Here is a 19,782-nt window from a genome sequence, read left to right as displayed (position 1 = left end):
AAATTTGAAATTAATATACAAAACCACAGTCCTTTTCAGGACTACAAATTTTTTTTCAAAGAGATTTAAACTTCAATTGCTACAAATTGAAAAAAAAAAACAAAGAAAAGAAGTAGGTTTTTCCTTCAAATCCAAACAGAACAGTTTTAGTTTAGGTTTTTTTTTGTATGCAGTCTATGATTTTTATTCAAACTGCAAACAATTTTAGAATTTAAATGCGAAGAATGTGATGATTTTCAATTTTATTACAAATTTATTTCAGTTTAATTATGTCGATGCTACAATATTCTTAAAAAAAATGTCGATAGTAGATAGTTTTCTCGAGAAAAAAAACATGGCGACGACCGACGACGCTGCATAGCTTTCTCAAAAGAAATAAAAAAAAAAAACATGTCGACGATACCTACTTAGTTTTCTCAAAAAAAAAAAAAACATATCGACGCTACATAATTTTCTCAAACAAAATCAATGCGAGAATAGAATGATTTAATTTTATTTTTTCAATATAAATTCCCTAATTGAATTCATAGATTTTTTTTGTGAATTTGGTTGGTATCTCTTTTTGATATTTTTGCGGCCCTGAAAAGGGCCATTTATTGAAGAAATTCAGTAAATAAATTACTTCGAGCTTGTGTATTTGGTAACTGCCTTAGTTCCTTCACTAACAGCGTGCTTGGCAAGTTCACCAGGCAACAACAATCGCACGGCAGTTTGGATCTCCCGACTTGTGATTGTTGAGCGTTTATTGTAGTGAGCTAAACGCGAAGCTTCAGCGGCAATCCTTTCGAAGATATCATTTACAAAACTGTTCATGATGCTCATGGCTTTCGATGAAATACCAGTGTCGGGATGTACTTGCTTGAGTACTTTGTAAATGTAGATTGCGTAGCTTTCCTTCCTCTTGCGCTTCTTCTTCTTATCGGTCTTGGTGATATTTTTTTGTGCCTTTCCGGCCTTCTTTGCTGCTTTACCACTAGTCTTGGGCGGCATTTTTAATTTCACTTCACTTCACTGTTGTAGTAACTGAACACTATGACGATTGAACGAGAACTGTGAGCTCACCGTACATTTCCCCCAGTTAATGTTCCCTGTTTGTACGAGCAGTTGTCAATTTTACACACCGCTTTTTCGATGTGTGAGCAGCTGCAAAATGAGTATAAATAAAAGTGAGCATTTGTGATTCGGTCAGAATACAGTGTGCAGTGCTGAAGTGAACAAGTCTTTTTCTCTTAAATTGTTTAATCTAAATAAAAAGTTTTAAAATGTCTGGTCGTGGTAAAGGTGGAAAAGTGAAGGGAAAGGCAAAGTCCCGCTCAAACCGTGCTGGGCTTCAATTCCCTGTTGGTCGTATCCATCGTTTGCTCCGCAAGGGTAACTATGCTGAGCGCGTCGGAGCTGGTGCCCCAGTTTATTTGGCAGCTGTTATGGAATATTTGGCGGCTGAAGTTTTGGAATTGGCGGGAAATGCTGCTCGTGACAACAAGAAAACAAGAATCATCCCCCGTCATTTGCAATTGGCCATCCGTAATGACGAAGAATTGAACAAATTGCTTTCTGGTGTAACAATTGCTCAAGGTGGTGTTCTTCCCAATATCCAAGCTGTTTTGTTGCCAAAGAAAACCGAAAAGAGTGCCTAAATTTGGTATTGTGCTGCAAGAACAAGAAACACAAAAAAACCGTCCTTTTCAGGACGACAAACCATTTCTACGAGAGATAAATCAGTTTTTTTCATTACGAACCTTTATTAATTTAAAATGTTGTTGTTGTTGTTGTTGTTTGTTTGTTTTTAATAGAAAAAAATGCTCAAACACATACAAAATAGCTTAGTTTGAATAAAAATTAAAAAAAAATGCTCATTTGTATGTATTTAAGATACTTACAAAAATATGCCTAGGTAAACGATTCATAAAAAGGTACTAAAATGGATTTGGATTTGTTTGACTTGCAATAATCGATTTGTTCGTTTGAAAAGCAATAATATTTTAATTATTTTTCTTTTCTAAGAATTTATCAATTACTTTATGATTTGAAATTATTTCAGGCGCGTCAAAGCTAGGTAAAAAAAATAATTTTATTTACCACAGGTAGCCATTTTCTTTTTCTTCATTTTATTTTCTGTCTTCATATATTTTTTTTCAGATTTCTACATACATATACATATTTGTATATGTAGATTCAAATATTTGAAACAATTTTTTTTTATTTTCTTGTTCGTTTCAATCAATTTTTTTTTTATTTCAGACGATCAATACGTATGAATTTTAAAATAGTAAAATTTAAGTGTATATCAATTTAAGATTTTATTGTGGTCCTGAAAAGGACCGATTGTTTGTTTTTAAACGAGAGGAAATTAACCTCCGAAACCATAAAGAGTACGCCCTTGTCTCTTCAAAGCGTAAACTACATCCATGGCGGTGACGGTCTTACGCTTGGCGTGTTCAGTGTAAGTAACAGCATCACGGATAACATTTTCCAGGAACACTTTTAGAACACCACGAGTTTCTTCGTAAATCAGACCAGAAATACGTTTTACACCACCACGACGAGCCAATCGACGAATTGCTGGTTTGGTAATACCTTGGATATTATCACGCAACACTTTACGATGACGTTTAGCGCCACCTTTGCCCAAACCTTTTCCTCCTTTACCACGACCAGTCATTTTTCTTTAAGATAATTTGATATTCACCGCACAAAAGTCACTGTTGAACTGTGTTTTGCGCTACAACTGCCACATTATTTATGCTATTTTTTCTTGCCTCTCCAATTGGAAATTCTTTTGAGAATGAAAAAAACAACTGAACGGAGACAAATTTAGGCTCGTATTGATAAAGAAGATTTTTAAAATTTTTCAGAGTTATCAGACAGTGTTCAACATTCAGTGCGCACACACCGTTAGCGGAAGTTTACTAAAAATCCACCCCTAATAAAAATATATAAAATTTAACTCAGGTATACCTGCGGGCTACCTGTGTTAATCCAATCGTTACCCTGAGTAATTCTCGGAACAAAGGTTTTTTTTAAAATAAGTGTTTCGTTTATCCAGTGTAATAAAATCATTAAGTGAAGTTAAGCCGGATATGGGAGAACCATTTAATCTGGAGCTAGCATTTGCTTCCCTTGAAGCTTTGCTGACCCAGATGGTCAACAACCTGGGTCATGAATATGCACCCAGAATAGCTGATACCTTCAGCAAATTTGTCGTCATCAAGGCAAAAGACAACGACAACGAAGACATCGCCAACATGGAGGTCGAAGACTCGACGAGTGAGTCATCCAGTGACGAAGATGACCCAGTACGCTCGGAAGGGAGCATTACTGAAGAAGAGGAAATCGTCGAATCACCTCCACCCATCCTGACATCAAGCTCGGAGGACGAGTTTCCCTTACCTGGTCAGAAGAGACTTCGTAAAGGGAAAAAAAACAAGGACAACACACCCAAACGGCCCCAACCTGAAGGAAAAATTGAGAAGCCAAAGGAACCAGAAAAAGAAGAAGTAGCAGCACCATCATCAGCAGCCGACATCCCGCCAATAACACCAACACCATCAGCCGCCATCCCCGTGAAAGCAACAACATCTGCAGCCACCAACCAAGCAGTAGCAGCCCCCCAGCCTCAGAAGACAACCACAGCTGCCGCCACCGTCAACCCAGGTAAAGGTCCTGGAATGCCCCCGATATTTTGTTTCTCGGGCAATGTCGCCGAAATAAGGAGACATTGTAACGCCAACAAAATATCGGTTACATTTAAAAACCGAAACACGAAGACAACAATTATCAGCACCCAGGACAGGACATCTTTTGAAGCAGTGAAGAGCCATCTACGGACAATGAAGATCCAGTTCAACACGTTCACGCCTAGGGAAGACAGGAAGAACCTCCTGTTACTTAAGAACATCCACTTCACGTGTGAGCCACTAGACGTCGAAGAAGAACTCCGGATCGAAGGGATCCCAGTTGTCAAAGTGACCCATTTCAAATCGAGGAGGACAAAGACGAAGGTATACAACAACTTTGTTGTGGAGGTTGCGAAGTCTAGCGACATCAATGAGGTCTGCGCTAAGACTCTCATTATGAACCAGAGGGTCTACTGGGAGCGGCTCAAGTCCAATGAAATTGTCCAGTGCCGAAACTGTCAGCGTTTCGGACATGTAGCCACCAACTGTGGCCGCCAATACGTTTGCGTGAAGTGCAAAGAAGCCCACGAGCCCGGACAATGCAAGAGGAAGGAGAACACTGGACTCGATGTTTGGTGTGCCAACTGCCAGAAGGAAGGACATCCAGCCAGTTTCAAGGGATGCCCCACTCTTAAGGCCCGCCTCACTGAGAGGAACAAGATCGCTGCTGAGAAGAAGGCGCAGAAGGAGATCGTCGCCAAATCAGCCTGCGTACTTACCCGCCCAGCGGTCAGCTATGCAGCAAGAGCGAAGCTAAATCTACCACCCGGACCAACAGCAGCTAAGCAGAATGTACCACCCGCAGCGAAGCCAAGGACTCCAGCCAAAACCATCCCTGCGAAGAAAGCGCCAGTGAAACCATCTTCAGGATCCATGAACCTCAACAATGAAGTCCAGCGGCTCCTTGGATCCAACCTCATCGCCCTCATGGATAAAGCCCGGAATGCCGTACCACCCAACTACAACCAACTGAGTGACAACGAGAAGTCCGCGGTCTTGGCCGCCTTTGTCTTCACAGTATGTCACTAAAGAAGCTCCGCATCCTGACGTATAACGTAAACTCGTTATACAGCCTAGAGAAGAGGACGTCATTTAACTTGTTCATGAAGAGCAACACCCCCGATTTAGCCCTCATCAGTGAGACGAAGGTCACCAAAAGGAATAACATCAACATCAAAGGATATAAGACGTACCGCCAGGACAAAAACGAGGACCGCGTTGGAACAGCTATCTTCATAAAGGACAAACTCTCCCCCAATTCAGCAGAAGTCATCATCCCCGGACTGCGGACCAGCGAAGCCACCGCCATCAAGATGACCATTGGAGGGGGTGAGACCCTTACAATCATCAGCGTTTACTTCAAGTGCGCCTCCTTGACAGCAAATATCCAAAGTGACCTGCACATACTCAACGGTTTCCTGAAGAGAAGCACTTACGGCATCATTGGCGGCGATTTCAACGCGAGACATACCCTATGGTCGGATGAACTAATCAACCGAGAAGGCAGAGCCATCGTGGACTGGATGGAGCAGAACTGCGGCGAGCATTCCTTGGTGGTTATATCCCAGCCGAAACCTACCTTCCCAAGAACACCATCGACGTTGGACTTCTTCCTGGCTTCCTCAAACCTTGTGCACATACTTCCGGAATTCCGGAATTATATGTGTACTTTGGTCCTGAGTGATTCAGACCATGAAGCTGTTCAACTATCTATTAATCTAAGCCAACCTATTCTTTTTATTTCAGAACCTCCTGAGAACTTCATCAACTTCAGAAAGCTGGATATTGAGAGACTACACAAGGACATCGAGGACAATATTACCCTTCCACCGTCAAACAGGAACCTGCTGGATATGGAAATAGACGCAGCGATAGACAACCTCCAACACGCCGTTTCTGAAGCCCTGGAAAAGCAAAAGAAGCCGATGACATCAAGGGACAGGTACCAGCATCTTCCGGAATACATACAGAACTTGTATGCTCACAGGCAGCGGCTGAGGAAAAGGCTCCAGCGGATCCACCATAGAGAGCTGAACACTACCAACACCAGCTACCAGACAGTTTGGAATGAGCTGCAACAAACTAACATCATGTTCCGGAACTCCATCCAGCACTACAACAATATCCAGTTCCAGAAGAGGCTGCAAGACATCAAGCCGGGACCGGACGCTTTCAAGAACATCAACAGTATCATCGGAAAACAGCCACAGATGCCAGAAACCATCATCAGCAACAACGTAGAAGCAACCTCAACCCAGGACAAGGTTGAAGCATTCGCTAACTACTTCGAGGGAAACTTCAAGCCGAACCCACCAACTGATCCACCGTTCCTACAAGAGGTCGAGACATCAATTCAGCAGACCCTACAGCCAAATCCAGCCATAATCAGCTTCGATGACACCAACCCAGCCAGTGATCCCACCAATTGCCCACAACTATGCAGTCTAGAGGAGGTTGCAGAGATCATCGGCAAAGCCAAGCCAAAGAAATCAGCTGGACCAGATGGAGTCTCCAACTATATCATCAAGAGGTTTCCAGAAGTTGTCATGATTTTCCTCACAATCATCCTCAACAACTGCATCAACAACTGCTACTTCCCCCGGACGTGGAAAACAGCGAAGATTGTGGCAATCCCGAAGAAAGGTGCATCCAACCTGGTATCCAACTACAGGCCAATTTCACTGCTCAACAACATCAGCAAATTACTGGAAGAAGTAATCCTCCGGAGACTGAAGAAATTCTGCAGTGACAATTCCATCATCCCTGACATGCAGTTTGGCTTTCGAGAAAAACACTCAACGCTGCATCCACTACTGAAGTTTCAACACGACCTCACCACCTCCCTCAACAGTCATCGTGCCACCGTCGGATGCTTTCTGGATGTCGAGAAAGCATTTGATAGCGTTTGGATAGAAGGCCTAATACATAAACTACACGTATTACAGGTACCTCCGCCACTAATAAAAATTCTTTTTTCTTTTCTTTCTTTCAGGAATTTTTTCGTTCAAATTGACAACTTGAAATCCAACGTGAAGAACATCGGAGCCGGAGTCGCCCAAGGCTCAAAACTTGGCCCCTTCCTCTACAGCCTGATGACTTCCGACCAACCGGTCCCAATTGGATGTGAGAACCTGCTCTATGCCGACGACTCGCTTACTTATGCATCATCAATGTCATCGCTCCTCGCTGTCCGAAAAGTAGAGGCCCACATCAGCAGACTCTTCAACTTCTACAAGAAATGGGGCATCCGCATCAACACATCCAAATCGGAACTTGTCTGCTTCAGGAGACCTACCACTAATGGAGGAAGCCGCTCAGCAGGCGTTTGCAGAAATTTAGTGCTGAACCTCCCTGACGGATCCACCATAGCTGCCAAACAGAACGTGAAGTACCTGGGAATCCAATTCAACGAGCTGCTAAGGTTCAACCCACACTCAAGGAACGTGTTGAGAAAAGCCAACTGGGCCTTCCACCGCGTTTACCCACTGATGAAGAAGAGAGCAGGACTCAGTAAGCCAACGAAGTTACTGATATACAAGCAGCTCATAAGACCAGTCATCAGCTACTCTTTCCCAGTCTGGTTCACCATCTCGAAGACAGCCATGAAGGAGCTTCAAGTATTTGAAAGGAAGATACTCAGGATCTGCACCGGCCTGCACTTCGACCGACAGCGGCGGAAATACTACAGGAACGAACATCTCTACTCCGAAGCCAACATGATGCCACTGGACAAATACCTAGTTCTCTCGGCGAAGAGACTAGTGAGGAACACCATCGACCACCCGAATCAGCTAATGAGAAGGATGACCAGAGAACAACGACATCCAGAGCCAAGATACCTCAGCGTGATGGAAACTCTAGATGACAACATACTCATGGACAACGAGGAGGCAGTCTCGTTCTACGCTGACACTGGGTCAGCCTTCTACCGCGGCTAAACACCACTCCCCCCAACCCACTCCAAAACCACCATTGACAACCGGGAATGAACACCCTGAGAACGATAAAGTCAGCCGACTTTTAATTTAAATTTTTTTTTAGACATGTACTTTATTATTTATAAATTGTTAACCTTAAGTCAATGTATAACGTTAGGCCCCCTATGTGCCAACAAATGTAAAATTATCATAAGTATATCATATTAGTTATAAGTCAAAATTGTATATATATATTGTTCAATAAACCAAACTTAAACTTAAAAACTTAAACTTTTCAGAGTTATTTAGTGATTGTGTCTAGTTCAAGTGTGAATAAAAAAAAAAATTGTGAAAAATGGCTCGTACAAAGCAAACTGCTCGTAAATCGACTGGTGGAAAGGCTCCCAGGAAGCAACTGGCTACTAAAGCAGCTCGTAAAAGTGCTCCAGCCACCGGAGGTGTAAAGAAACCACATCGTTATCGTCCCGGAACTGTGGCTCTTCGTGAAATCCGTCGTTATCAGAAGAGTACTGAATTGTTGATCCGCAAATTGCCTTTCCAACGTTTAGTTCGTGAAATCGCACAAGATTTCAAAACTGATTTGCGTTTCCAGAGCTCAGCTGTTATGGCGCTTCAAGAAGCAAGTGAAGCCTACTTAGTTGGTCTTTTTGAAGATACCAACTTGTGCGCTATTCATGCCAAGCGTGTAACCATTATGCCAAAGGACATCCAATTGGCCAGACGCATCCGTGGTGAACGTGCTTAAGATTTTAACACGCTATATTAAAAAACGGTCCTTTTCAGGACCACAAATAATTTCAAAGAGATACAAACCAATTTCATTCAATAATTGCATATTGAAAATTAGTTGGAATAAATATAGCTAGGTTTATTGTTTTATTTTTTCTTCAATCTGCGCCTCTAGCAGGGGATAAATACTTTTTAGGCGAAATATTTAGCAGATATGCTTTTTTTTTTACATTTTTCTTAGAATTTAAGAAATATGTATGTAGGTAGCTTGTAGGAACATTATTTAAGTTTATTTATTCCATTGGATACACGTTCCTATCTGTTGAATTTCATAATTCTTGCAAAAGAAGCTGCATAGTAGGTTTGCTTTTTTTTTCTTGAAGAAAACCTTAGATGGAATGTTTAAATAAACAAATTATATGCGTTGGAATTGATGCATATATGCCTGAAACATGAAATTTAATTATTTTTTTGCTTAATTATATTATTTTTACGCTATAAAATTTGTTTGTTAGGTCCATTGATTACATCGACAAAATGTTATGATTCTTGCAGAGTTTTTTTTTCATGCATACAGCTGTACCTGGAATGGAATGTTTGACTAAACAAAAATTATGTATTTTATACGTTGTATATGTACATAAAACACAAAATGTCATTATTTGACACATAAATATTTAATATTTTTGATGTTTTTTAATATGTTTTTATTATAATTTTTATTATTCTTGGAGCGAGTGTATGCAGGGTGAATTTTGTATGTTTCATACACTACCTATACGGTGCGATCGAATGGTTGCATTTACAAGTACAAAAATAACAAAAAATATTGTTATTTTGATGTAAAATTGATATTTATGTGATTATTTATTTATTAAGTAATTTTTAATGATATATTTTGTTTGTTTTGTCATTGTATAAATGAAAAACTAATTTTGTAACAAAATGCCACCGCCTAGAGAAAGTGAAAGACGCGTTTCATTACTCAAATAGTTTTAATTGATTTTAAAAGAAATGTTATTGTTTTTTGCTCAAATTTTGCAACAATTTAGTTAGTTGAACTATTAACAATATAAAAAAGTTAATTTTGATAAGAAAATATATTTTGTTGTTAAATTATAAGCGTTCTTAAACGTAAGTATTGAAAAAAAAACATCAATCATTGACTTCAAATGTAGTTTGTGCCATAACTGGAAGTTATTTTTTGGAAAAAATATTTAAATAATAAACTATTATATTGTATGAATATAGTTTATTAGTTTTTTTGTAAAATTCTAGCTAAAAATATGAAAAATCTTAACTTTTTCAGACTAACCTAAGGATGCAACAGTGTAAAAGCGTTCAAATAAATGAAAATTTTGTATACCTTCGTTCTCGTTGATTCTCATCAATTCAAGTCTATGAGTTGATATTTCGCTTGAAGATTACCAAAAAAAAAGTGAATTCTTAAAAGTGTTTTATTATATTGAAAGTTATATTTTAATAAAAAAATCAAAATGTCCGATACTGTCGCTGCATCTCCTGCCGTTGTTGCAGAAAAAAAACCCAAGAAGGCTGCTGCCAGTGGTTCAAAGAAACCAAAATCAACTCCAACTCATCCTCCTACTCAGCAAATGGTTGATGCCGCCATCAAGACATTGAAGGAACGTGGTGGCTCTTCGTTGTTGGCTATCAAAAAATACATCGCAGCTACTTACAAGGTGGACGTTCAAAAACTTGCTCCATTTATCAAAAAATACTTGAAAAGTGCTGTGATTAGTGGTAAATTAGTGCAAACAAAAGGAAAGGGTGCTGCTGGTTCTTTCAAATTGTCTGCATTAGCAAGCAAGGAACCAAAAGCAAAGTCCGCCGAGAAGAAAAAATCTGCTGCTAAACCAAAAGCCGCTGCAGCTGGTGACAAAAAATTGAAGAACCCTGCTGGTGAGAAGAAAGTGAAGAAAGCTGCTGCCACTACAAAAAAGACTGCCGATAAAAAGAAGGTAGAAAAGCCAAAGGTAAAAAGTGCTAAGAAAACTACAGCAGTCAAAGCTAAACCAACTAAAGCAAAGGCCGCTGCTCCCAAGCCAAAAGTACCAAAAGCAAAATCAGCGACAGCATCTGCAGCTAAACCCAAAAAGGCGGTTGCTGCCAAGAAGGCTAAGAAGTAATTTCAATATAAATTTGAAATTAATATACAAAACCACAGTCCTTTTCAGGACTACAAATTTTTTTTCAAAGAGATTTAAACTTCAATTGCTACAAATTGAAAAAAAAAAACAAAGAAAAGAAGTAGGTTTTTCCTTCAAATCCAAACAGAACAGTTTTAGTTTAGGTTTTTTTTTGTATGCAGTCTATGATTTTTATTCAAACTGCAAACAATTTTAGAATTTAAATGCGAAGAATGTGATGATTTTCAATTTTATTACAAATTTATTTCAGTTTAATTATGTCGATGCTACAATATTCTTAAAAAAAATGTCGATAGTAGATAGTTTTCTCGAGAAAAAAAACATGGCGACGACCGACGACGCTGCATAGCTTTCTCAAAAGAAATAAAAAAAAAAAACATGTCGACGATACCTACTTAGTTTTCTCAAAAAAAAAAAAAACATATCGACGCTACATAATTTTCTCAAACAAAATCAATGCGAGAATAGAATGATTTAATTTTATTTTTTCAATATAAATTCCCTAATTGAATTCATAGATTTTTTTTGTGAATTTGGTTGGTATCTCTTTTTGATATTTTTGCGGCCCTGAAAAGGGCCATTTATTGAAGAAATTCAGTAAATAAATTACTTCGAGCTTGTGTATTTGGTAACTGCCTTAGTTCCTTCACTAACAGCGTGCTTGGCAAGTTCACCAGGCAACAACAATCGCACGGCAGTTTGGATCTCCCGACTTGTGATTGTTGAGCGTTTATTGTAGTGAGCTAAACGCGAAGCTTCAGCGGCAATCCTTTCGAAGATATCATTTACAAAACTGTTCATGATGCTCATGGCTTTCGATGAAATACCAGTGTCGGGATGTACTTGCTTGAGTACTTTGTAAATGTAGATTGCGTAGCTTTCCTTCCTCTTGCGCTTCTTCTTCTTATCGGTCTTGGTGATATTTTTTTGTGCCTTTCCGGCCTTCTTTGCTGCTTTACCACTAGTCTTGGGCGGCATTTTTAATTTCACTTCACTTCACTGTTGTAGTAACTGAACACTATGACGATTGAACGAGAACTGTGAGCTCACCGTACATTTCCCCCAGTTAATGTTCCCTGTTTGTACGAGCAGTTGTCAATTTTACACACCGCTTTTTCGATGTGTGAGCAGCTGCAAAATGAGTATAAATAAAAGTGAGCATTTGTGATTCGGTCAGAATACAGTGTGCAGTGCTGAAGTGAACAAGTCTTTTTCTCTTAAATTGTTTAATCTAAATAAAAAGTTTTAAAATGTCTGGTCGTGGTAAAGGTGGAAAAGTGAAGGGAAAGGCAAAGTCCCGCTCAAACCGTGCTGGGCTTCAATTCCCTGTTGGTCGTATCCATCGTTTGCTCCGCAAGGGTAACTATGCTGAGCGCGTCGGAGCTGGTGCCCCAGTTTATTTGGCAGCTGTTATGGAATATTTGGCGGCTGAAGTTTTGGAATTGGCGGGAAATGCTGCTCGTGACAACAAGAAAACAAGAATCATCCCCCGTCATTTGCAATTGGCCATCCGTAATGACGAAGAATTGAACAAATTGCTTTCTGGTGTAACAATTGCTCAAGGTGGTGTTCTTCCCAATATCCAAGCTGTTTTGTTGCCAAAGAAAACCGAAAAGAGTGCCTAAATTTGGTATTGTGCTGCAAGAACAAGAAACACAAAAAAACCGTCCTTTTCAGGACGACAAACCATTTCTACGAGAGATAAATCAGTTTTTTTCATTACGAACCTTTATTAATTTAAAATGTTGTTGTTGTTGTTGTTGTTTGTTTGTTTTTAATAGAAAAAAATGCTCAAACACATACAAAATAGCTTAGTTTGAATAAAAATTAAAAAAAAATGCTCATTTGTATGTATTTAAGATACTTACAAAAATATGCCTAGGTAAACGATTCATAAAAAGGTACTAAAATGGATTTGGATTTGTTTGACTTGCAATAATCGATTTGTTCGTTTGAAAAGCAATAATATTTTAATTATTTTTCTTTTCTAAGAATTTATCAATTACTTTATGATTTGAAATTATTTCAGGCGCGTTAAAGCTAGGTAAAAAAAATAATTTTATTTACCACAGGTAGCCATTTTCTTTTTCTTCATTTTATTTTCTGTCTTCATATATTTTTTTTCAGATTTCTACATACATATACATATTTGTATATGTAGATTCAAATATTTGAAACAATTTTTTTTTATTTTCTTGTTCGTTTCAATCAATTTTTTTTTTATTTCAGACGATCAATACGTATGAATTTTAAAATAGTAAAATTTAAGTGTATATCAATTTAAGATTTTATTGTGGTCCTGAAAAGGACCGATTGTTTGTTTTTAAACGAGAGGAAATTAACCTCCGAAACCATAAAGAGTACGCCCTTGTCTCTTCAAAGCGTAAACTACATCCATGGCGGTGACGGTCTTACGCTTGGCGTGTTCAGTGTAAGTAACAGCATCACGGATAACATTTTCCAGGAACACTTTTAGAACACCACGAGTTTCTTCGTAAATCAGACCAGAAATACGTTTTACACCACCACGACGAGCCAATCGACGAATTGCTGGTTTGGTAATACCTTGGATATTATCACGCAACACTTTACGATGACGTTTAGCGCCACCTTTGCCCAAACCTTTTCCTCCTTTACCACGACCAGTCATTTTTCTTTAAGATAATTTGATATTCACCGCACAAAAGTCACTGTTGAACTGTGTTTTGCGCTACAACTGCCACATTATTTATGCTATTTTTTCTTGCCTCTCCAATTGGAAATTCTTTTGAGAATGAAAAAAACAACTGAACGGAGACAAATTTAGGCTCGTATTGATAAAGAAGATTTTTAAAATTTTTCAGAGTTATTTAGTGATTGTGTCTAGTTCAAGTGTGAATAAAAAAAAAAATTGTGAAAAATGGCTCGTACAAAGCAAACTGCTCGTAAATCGACTGGTGGAAAGGCTCCCAGGAAGCAACTGGCTACTAAAGCAGCTCGTAAAAGTGCTCCAGCCACCGGAGGTGTAAAGAAACCACATCGTTATCGTCCCGGAACTGTGGCTCTTCGTGAAATCCGTCGTTATCAGAAGAGTACTGAATTGTTGATCCGCAAATTGCCTTTCCAACGTTTAGTTCGTGAAATCGCACAAGATTTCAAAACTGATTTGCGTTTCCAGAGCTCAGCTGTTATGGCGCTTCAAGAAGCAAGTGAAGCCTACTTAGTTGGTCTTTTTGAAGATACCAACTTGTGCGCTATTCATGCCAAGCGTGTAACCATTATGCCAAAGGACTAGAGATGAGCTAAGTCGTGATTTTTCAATCACAGGTATACCTGTGACTGTGATTTTTAATTCACGGTGATTCTAACCTGTGATTTTTAACCGTTATTTCAATTTGTTTTTATGAAAATCCCAAAAAAAAAAAAAAAAGTTGCATTTTTAACGTTTGTATTTTCGTACGATACTTACGTAGGAAGTACTATTGAAGCTCAAATACGAGTATATTTCAAACAATGGAGCTGATTTTACAAGGAAAACTGGTTTAAGCAAACAGATCCGCGATTTACCAAAGCCATTAGTGATCATACTGGGGAAAACATTATTTTGTCTAGGCGACTCTTGATTTTACGGAAGAAATTTATTATTTCACGGGAAAAGTAACTTTTAAACCCCTTATTCTAATCGCGATTTCACAGCAAATATTCGGGTGCAAACCGTGATTCTTCTGGAGCCATACGTTATTGTAAGGGGTTAACAAAACAATTATTTTACCGAACGTGCGTGAATTTCGGTAAAAACAATTCACGTTGCAAAAAATTGTTTTATCCCAAAATCACAGGTTAAAAGTAATTTTCAATGCATCTGCGTGAATTCCGGCTAAAATAATTCACTTTTAAACTGTTGCAAATAGTTGTTTTGGCCAAAATAAAAGTCATTTTCAATGCATTTTCGAACTCAATAATTCACCTATACACTTGACCTGTTGCAAAAGTTGTTTTGGGATAAATCACAGGTTTGAAATAATTTCAAAGCATTTGTGAAGTGAATTCCTGTCAAACCAATTCACGTTTACAAAAGAACTATTGCAAAAGTTGTTTTGGGAAAAATCACAGGTTAAAAATAATTCCAAAGCATATGTGAAGTGAATTCCTGTCAAACCAATTCACGTTTACATAAGAACTGTTGAAAAGTTGTTTTGGTAAAAATCACAGGTTATAATTTCCAATGCACTTGTGTAAATTACGATAAAAACAGTTCACGTTTGCACAAGAACTGTTGCAAAAGTTATTTTTTCCAATCAAAGGTCAAAAGTAATTTTCAATGCATTTTCGTGAATTCCGCTTTAAATAACTCCCGTTTACATAAGAATTGGTGCAAAAATTATTTTGAACAAAATCACGGGTTTAAGAAAATCCTAAACATTTGCGTGAATTCCGGTCAAAACATTCACGTTCACAAAAGAACTATTGCAAAAGTTGTTTTGGGAAAATCACAGGTTAAAAATAATTCCAAAGCATTTCTGAAGTGAATTCACGTTTACACAAGAACAAGAACTGTTTAAAAGTTGTTTTGGGAAAAATCACAGGTTATAATTGCCAATGCACTTGTGTAAATTCCGGTAAAAACAATTCACGTTTACACACTAACTGTTGCGAAAACGCATTGAAAATGACTTTTGACCTGTAATTTTGGAAAAAATAACTTTTTGCTACAGGTCAAGTGTAAACGTGAATTATTTTCCGCGGAATTCACGAAAACGCATTGAAAATGACTTTTGACCTGTGATTTTGAAAAAAATAACTTTTTGCTACAGGTCAAGTGTAAACGTGAATTATTTTCCGCGGAATTCACGAAAACGCATTGAAAATGACTTTTGACCTGTGACATTTACTTTTGACAAACATTTTTGCCTCACTTCTAGTGTAAAGTGTAAACTTAAAACATAGAGATCTTTTTTATGATTGATCTATGAGATCACGCCATATCCTAAACGAACTTGTCGAAAATGACATTCGGGGTAAATGCACTATTTGAGCGAAATGCGAACTGTAAAGTGAAAAGTAAATACCCAATTCACGGTTAAGGTAATCACAGGTTATTTGAGAACTGTTCACAGGTAGTGATTGTGATTTGTCAATCACAGGTTAAAAATCACAGGTCGTGATTTTTTGCTCATCTCTACAAAGGACATCCAATTGGCCAGACGCATCCGTGGTGAACGTGCTTAAGATTTTAACACGCTATATTAAAAAACGGTCCTTTTCAGGACCACAAATAATTTCAAAGAGATACAAACCAATTTCATTCAATAATTGCATATTGAAAATTAGTTGGAATAAATATAGCTAGGTTTATTGTTTTATTTTTTCTTCAATCTGCGCCTCTAGCAGGGGATAAATACTTTTTAGGCGAAATATTTAGCAGATATGCTTTTTTTTTTACATTTTTCTTAGAATTTAAGAAATATGTATGTAGGTAGCTTGTAGGAACATTATTTAAGTTTATTTATTCCATTGGATACACGTTCCTATCTGTTGAATTTCATAATTCTTGCAAAAGAAGCTGCATAGTAGGTTTGCTTTTTTTTTCTTGAAGAAAACCTTAGATGGAATGTTTAAATAAACAAATTATATGCGTTGGAATTGATGCATATATGCCTGAAACATGAAATTTAATTATTTTTTTGCTTAATTATATTATTTTTACGCTATAAAATTTGTTTGTTAGGTCCATTGATTACATCGACAAAATGTTATGATTCTTGCAGAGTTTTTTTTTCATGCATACAGCTGTACCTGGAATGGAATGTTTGACTAAACAAAAATTATGTATTTTATACGTTGTATATGTACATAAAACACAAAATGTCATTATTTGACACATAAATATTTAATATTTTTGATGTTTTTTAATATGTTTTTATTATAATTTTTATTATTCTTGGAGCGAGTGTATGCAGGGTGAATTTTGTATGTTTCATACACTACCTATACGGTGCGATCGAATGGTTGCATTTACAAGTACAAAAATAACAAAAAATATTGTTATTTTGATGTAAAATTGATATTTATGTGATTATTTATTTATTAAGTAATTTTTAATGATATATTTTGTTTGTTTTGTCATTGTATAAATGAAAAACTAATTTTGTAACAAAATGCCACCGCCTAGAGAAAGTGAAAGACGCGTTTCATTACTCAAATAGTTTTAATTGATTTTAAAAGAAATGTTATTGTTTTTTGCTCAAATTTTGCAACAATTTAGTTAGTTGAACTATTAACAATATAAAAAAGTTAATTTTGATAAGAAAATATATTTTGTTGTTAAATTATAAGCGTTCTTAAACGTAAGTATTGAAAAAAAAACATCAATCATTGACTTCAAATGTAGTTTGTGCCATAACTGGAAGTTATTTTTTGGAAAAAATATTTAAATAATAAACTATTATATTGTATGAATATAGTTTATTAGTTTTTTTGTAAAATTCTAGCTAAAAATATGAAAAATCTTAACTTTTTCAGACTAACCTAAGGATGCAACAGTGTAAAAGCGTTCAAATAAATGAAAATTTTGTATACCTTCGTTCTCGTTGATTCTCATCAATTCAAGTCTATGAGTTGATATTTCGCTTGAAGATTACCAAAAAAAAAGTGAATTCTTAAAAGTGTTTTATTATATTGAAAGTTATATTTTAATAAAAAAATCAAAATGTCCGATACTGTCGCTGCATCTCCTGCCGTTGTTGCAGAAAAAAAACCCAAGAAGGCTGCTGCCAGTGGTTCAAAGAAACCAAAATCAACTCCAACTCATCCTCCTACTCAGCAAATGGTTGATGCCGCCATCAAGACATTGAAGGAACGTGGTGGCTCTTCGTTGTTGGCTATCAAAAAATACATCGCAGCTACTTACAAGGTGGACGTTCAAAAACTTGCTCCATTTATCAAAAAATACTTGAAAAGTGCTGTGATTAGTGGTAAATTAGTGCAAACAAAAGGAAAGGGTGCTGCTGGTTCTTTCAAATTGTCTGCATTAGCAAGCAAGGAACCAAAAGCAAAGTCCGCCGAGAAGAAAAAATCTGCTGCTAAACCAAAAGCCGCTGCAGCTGGTGACAAAAAATTGAAGAACCCTGCTGGTGAGAAGAAAGTGAAGAAAGCTGCTGCCACTACAAAAAAGACTGCCGATAAAAAGAAGGTAGAAAAGCCAAAGGTAAAAAGTGCTAAGAAAACTACAGCAGTCAAAGCTAAACCAACTAAAGCAAAGGCCGCTGCTCCCAAGCCAAAAGTACCAAAAGCAAAATCAGCGACAGCATCTGCAGCTAAACCCAAAAAGGCGGTTGCTGCCAAGAAGGCTAAGAAGTAATTTCAATATAAATTTGAAATTAATATACAAAACCACAGTCCTTTTCAGGACTACAAATTTTTTTTCAAAGAGATTTAAACTTCAATTGCTACAAATTGAAAAAAAAAAACAAAGAAAAGAAGTAGGTTTTTCCTTCAAATCCAAACAGAACAGTTTTAGTTTAGGTTTTTTTTTGTATGCAGTCTATGATTTTTATTCAAACTGCAAACAATTTTAGAATTTAAATGCGAAGAATGTGATGATTTTCAATTTTATTACAAATTTATTTCAGTTTAATTATGTCGATGCTACAATATTCTTAAAAAAAATGTCGATAGTAGATAGTTTTCTCGAGAAAAAAAACATGGCGACGACCGACGACGCTGCATAGCTTTCTCAAAAGAAATAAAAAAAAAAAACATGTCGACGATACCTACTTAGTTTTCTCAAAAAAAAAAAAAACATATCGACGCTACATAATTTTCTCAAACAAAATCAATGCGAGAATAGAATGATTTAATTTTATTTTTTCAATATAAATTCCCTAATTGAATTCATAGATTTTTTTTGTGAATTTGGTTGGTATCTCTTTTTGATATTTTTGCGGCCCTGAAAAGGGCCATTTATTGAAGAAATTCAGTAAATAAATTACTTCGAGCTTGTGTATTTGGTAACTGCCTTAGTTCCTTCACTAACAGCGTGCTTGGCAAGTTCACCAGGCAACAACAATCGCACGGCAGTTTGGATCTCCCGACTTGTGATTGTTGAGCGTTTATTGTAGTGAGCTAAACGCGAAGCTTCAGCGGCAATCCTTTCGAAGATATCATTTACAAAACTGTTCATGATGCTCATGGCTTTCGATGAAATACCAGTGTCGGGATGTACTTGCTTGAGTACTTTGTAAATGTAGATTGCGTAGCTTTCCTTCCTCTTGCGCTTCTTCTTCTTATCGGTCTTGGTGATATTTTTTTGTGCCTTTCCGGCCTTCTTTGCTGCTTTACCACTAGTCTTGGGCGGCATTTTTAATTTCACTTCACTTCACTGTTGTAGTAACTGAACACTATGACGATTGAACGAGAACTGTGAGCTCACCGTACATTTCCCCCAGTTAATGTTCCCTGTTTGTACGAGCAGTTGTCAATTTTACACACCGCTTTTTCGATGTGTGAGCAGCTGCAAAATGAGTATAAATAAAAGTGAGCATTTGTGATTCGGTCAGAATACAGTGTGCAGTGCTGAAGTGAACAAGTCTTTTTCTCTTAAATTGTTTAATCTAAATAAAAAGTTTTAAAATGTCTGGTCGTGGTAAAGGTGGAAAAGTGAAGGGAAAGGCAAAGTCCCGCTCAAACCGTGCTGGGCTTCAATTCCCTGTTGGTCGTATCCATCGTTTGCTCCGCAAGGGTAACTATGCTGAGCGCGTCGGAGCTGGTGCCCCAGTTTATTTGGCAGCTGTTATGGAATATTTGGCGGCTGAAGTTTTGGAATTGGCGGGAAATGCTGCTCGTGACAACAAGAAAACAAGAATCATCCCCCGTCATTTGCAATTGGCCATCCGTAATGACGAAGAATTGAACAAATTGCTTTCTGGTGTAACAATTGCTCAAGGTGGTGTTCTTCCCAATATCCAAGCTGTTTTGTTGCCAAAGAAAACCGAAAAGAGTGCCTAAATTTGGTATTGTGCTGCAAGAACAAGAAACACAAAAAAACCGTCCTTTTCAGGACGACAAACCATTTCTACGAGAGATAAATCAGTTTTTTTCATTACGAACCTTTATTAATTTAAAATGTTGTTGTTGTTGTTGTTGTTTGTTTGTTTTTAATAGAAAAAAATGCTCAAACACATACAAAATAGCTTAGTTTGAATAAAAATTAAAAAAAAATGCTCATTTGTATGTATTTAAGATACTTACAAAAATATGCCTAGGTAAACGATTCATAAAAAGGTACTAAAA

General features: G+C 37.2%; 10 protein-coding genes and 1 pseudogene across 10 annotated transcripts; 6 read left to right on the top strand and 5 right to left on the bottom strand.

The window, feature by feature from the left end:
• Nucleotides 1-618: 618 nt before the first annotated feature.
• Nucleotides 619-990, bottom strand: LOC129905399 (histone H2B). Its single transcript, XM_055980874.1, has one exon. The coding sequence runs from the start codon at nt 988-990 to the stop codon at nt 619-621; it is 372 nt and encodes a 123-aa protein (XP_055836849.1).
• A 269-nt stretch (nt 991-1,259) lies between these two features.
• LOC129905405 (histone H2A) lies at nt 1,260-1,637 on the top strand. Its single transcript, XM_055980880.1, has one exon. It carries the CDS (start codon nt 1,263-1,265, stop codon nt 1,635-1,637), a length of 375 nt encoding a protein of 124 aa, XP_055836855.1. The 5' UTR covers nt 1,260-1,262.
• Nucleotides 1,638-2,388: 751 nt separating this feature from the next.
• On the bottom strand, nt 2,389-2,662 carry LOC129905401 (histone H4-like; annotated as a pseudogene).
• A 7,196-nt stretch (nt 2,663-9,858) lies between these two features.
• LOC129910020 (histone H1-like) lies at nt 9,859-10,491 on the top strand. Its single transcript, XM_055987261.1, has one exon. The coding sequence runs from the start codon at nt 9,958-9,960 to the stop codon at nt 10,489-10,491; it is 534 nt and encodes a 177-aa protein (XP_055843236.1). The 5' UTR covers nt 9,859-9,957.
• A 627-nt stretch (nt 10,492-11,118) lies between these two features.
• Nucleotides 11,119-11,490, bottom strand: LOC129905398 (histone H2B). Its single transcript, XM_055980873.1, has one exon. The coding sequence runs from the start codon at nt 11,488-11,490 to the stop codon at nt 11,119-11,121; it is 372 nt and encodes a 123-aa protein (XP_055836848.1).
• Nucleotides 11,491-11,762: 272 nt separating this feature from the next.
• On the top strand, nt 11,763-12,137 carry LOC129905395 (histone H2A). Its single transcript, XM_055980871.1, has one exon. The coding sequence runs from the start codon at nt 11,763-11,765 to the stop codon at nt 12,135-12,137; it is 375 nt and encodes a 124-aa protein (XP_055836846.1).
• A 713-nt stretch (nt 12,138-12,850) lies between these two features.
• Nucleotides 12,851-13,162, bottom strand: LOC129905400 (histone H4). The gene has a single exon (XM_055980875.1). It carries the CDS (start codon nt 13,160-13,162, stop codon nt 12,851-12,853), a length of 312 nt encoding a protein of 103 aa, XP_055836850.1.
• Nucleotides 13,163-13,411: 249 nt separating this feature from the next.
• Nucleotides 13,412-15,720, top strand: LOC129905393 (histone H3-like). The gene is made up of 2 exons (XM_055980869.1): nt 13,412-13,760; nt 15,650-15,720. Exons 1-2 carry the CDS (start codon nt 13,412-13,414, stop codon nt 15,718-15,720), a joined length of 420 nt encoding a protein of 139 aa, XP_055836844.1.
• Nucleotides 15,721-17,218: 1,498 nt separating this feature from the next.
• LOC129910014 (histone H1-like) lies at nt 17,219-17,851 on the top strand. The gene has a single exon (XM_055987248.1). The coding sequence runs from the start codon at nt 17,318-17,320 to the stop codon at nt 17,849-17,851; it is 534 nt and encodes a 177-aa protein (XP_055843223.1). The 5' UTR covers nt 17,219-17,317.
• A 627-nt stretch (nt 17,852-18,478) lies between these two features.
• Nucleotides 18,479-18,850, bottom strand: LOC129905396 (histone H2B). Its single transcript, XM_055980872.1, has one exon. It carries the CDS (start codon nt 18,848-18,850, stop codon nt 18,479-18,481), a length of 372 nt encoding a protein of 123 aa, XP_055836847.1.
• A 272-nt stretch (nt 18,851-19,122) lies between these two features.
• LOC129905394 (histone H2A) lies at nt 19,123-19,497 on the top strand. Its single transcript, XM_055980870.1, has one exon. It carries the CDS (start codon nt 19,123-19,125, stop codon nt 19,495-19,497), a length of 375 nt encoding a protein of 124 aa, XP_055836845.1.
• The last annotated feature ends 285 nt before the right edge of the window (nt 19,498-19,782 follow it).

The sequence above is a fragment of the Episyrphus balteatus genome, chromosome 1 (assembly GCF_945859705.1).
Source record: "Episyrphus balteatus chromosome 1, idEpiBalt1.1, whole genome shotgun sequence".
NCBI lineage: Eukaryota > Metazoa > Arthropoda > Insecta > Diptera > Syrphidae > Episyrphus > Episyrphus balteatus.
This window is presented reverse-complemented; position numbering and strand designations above follow the sequence as displayed.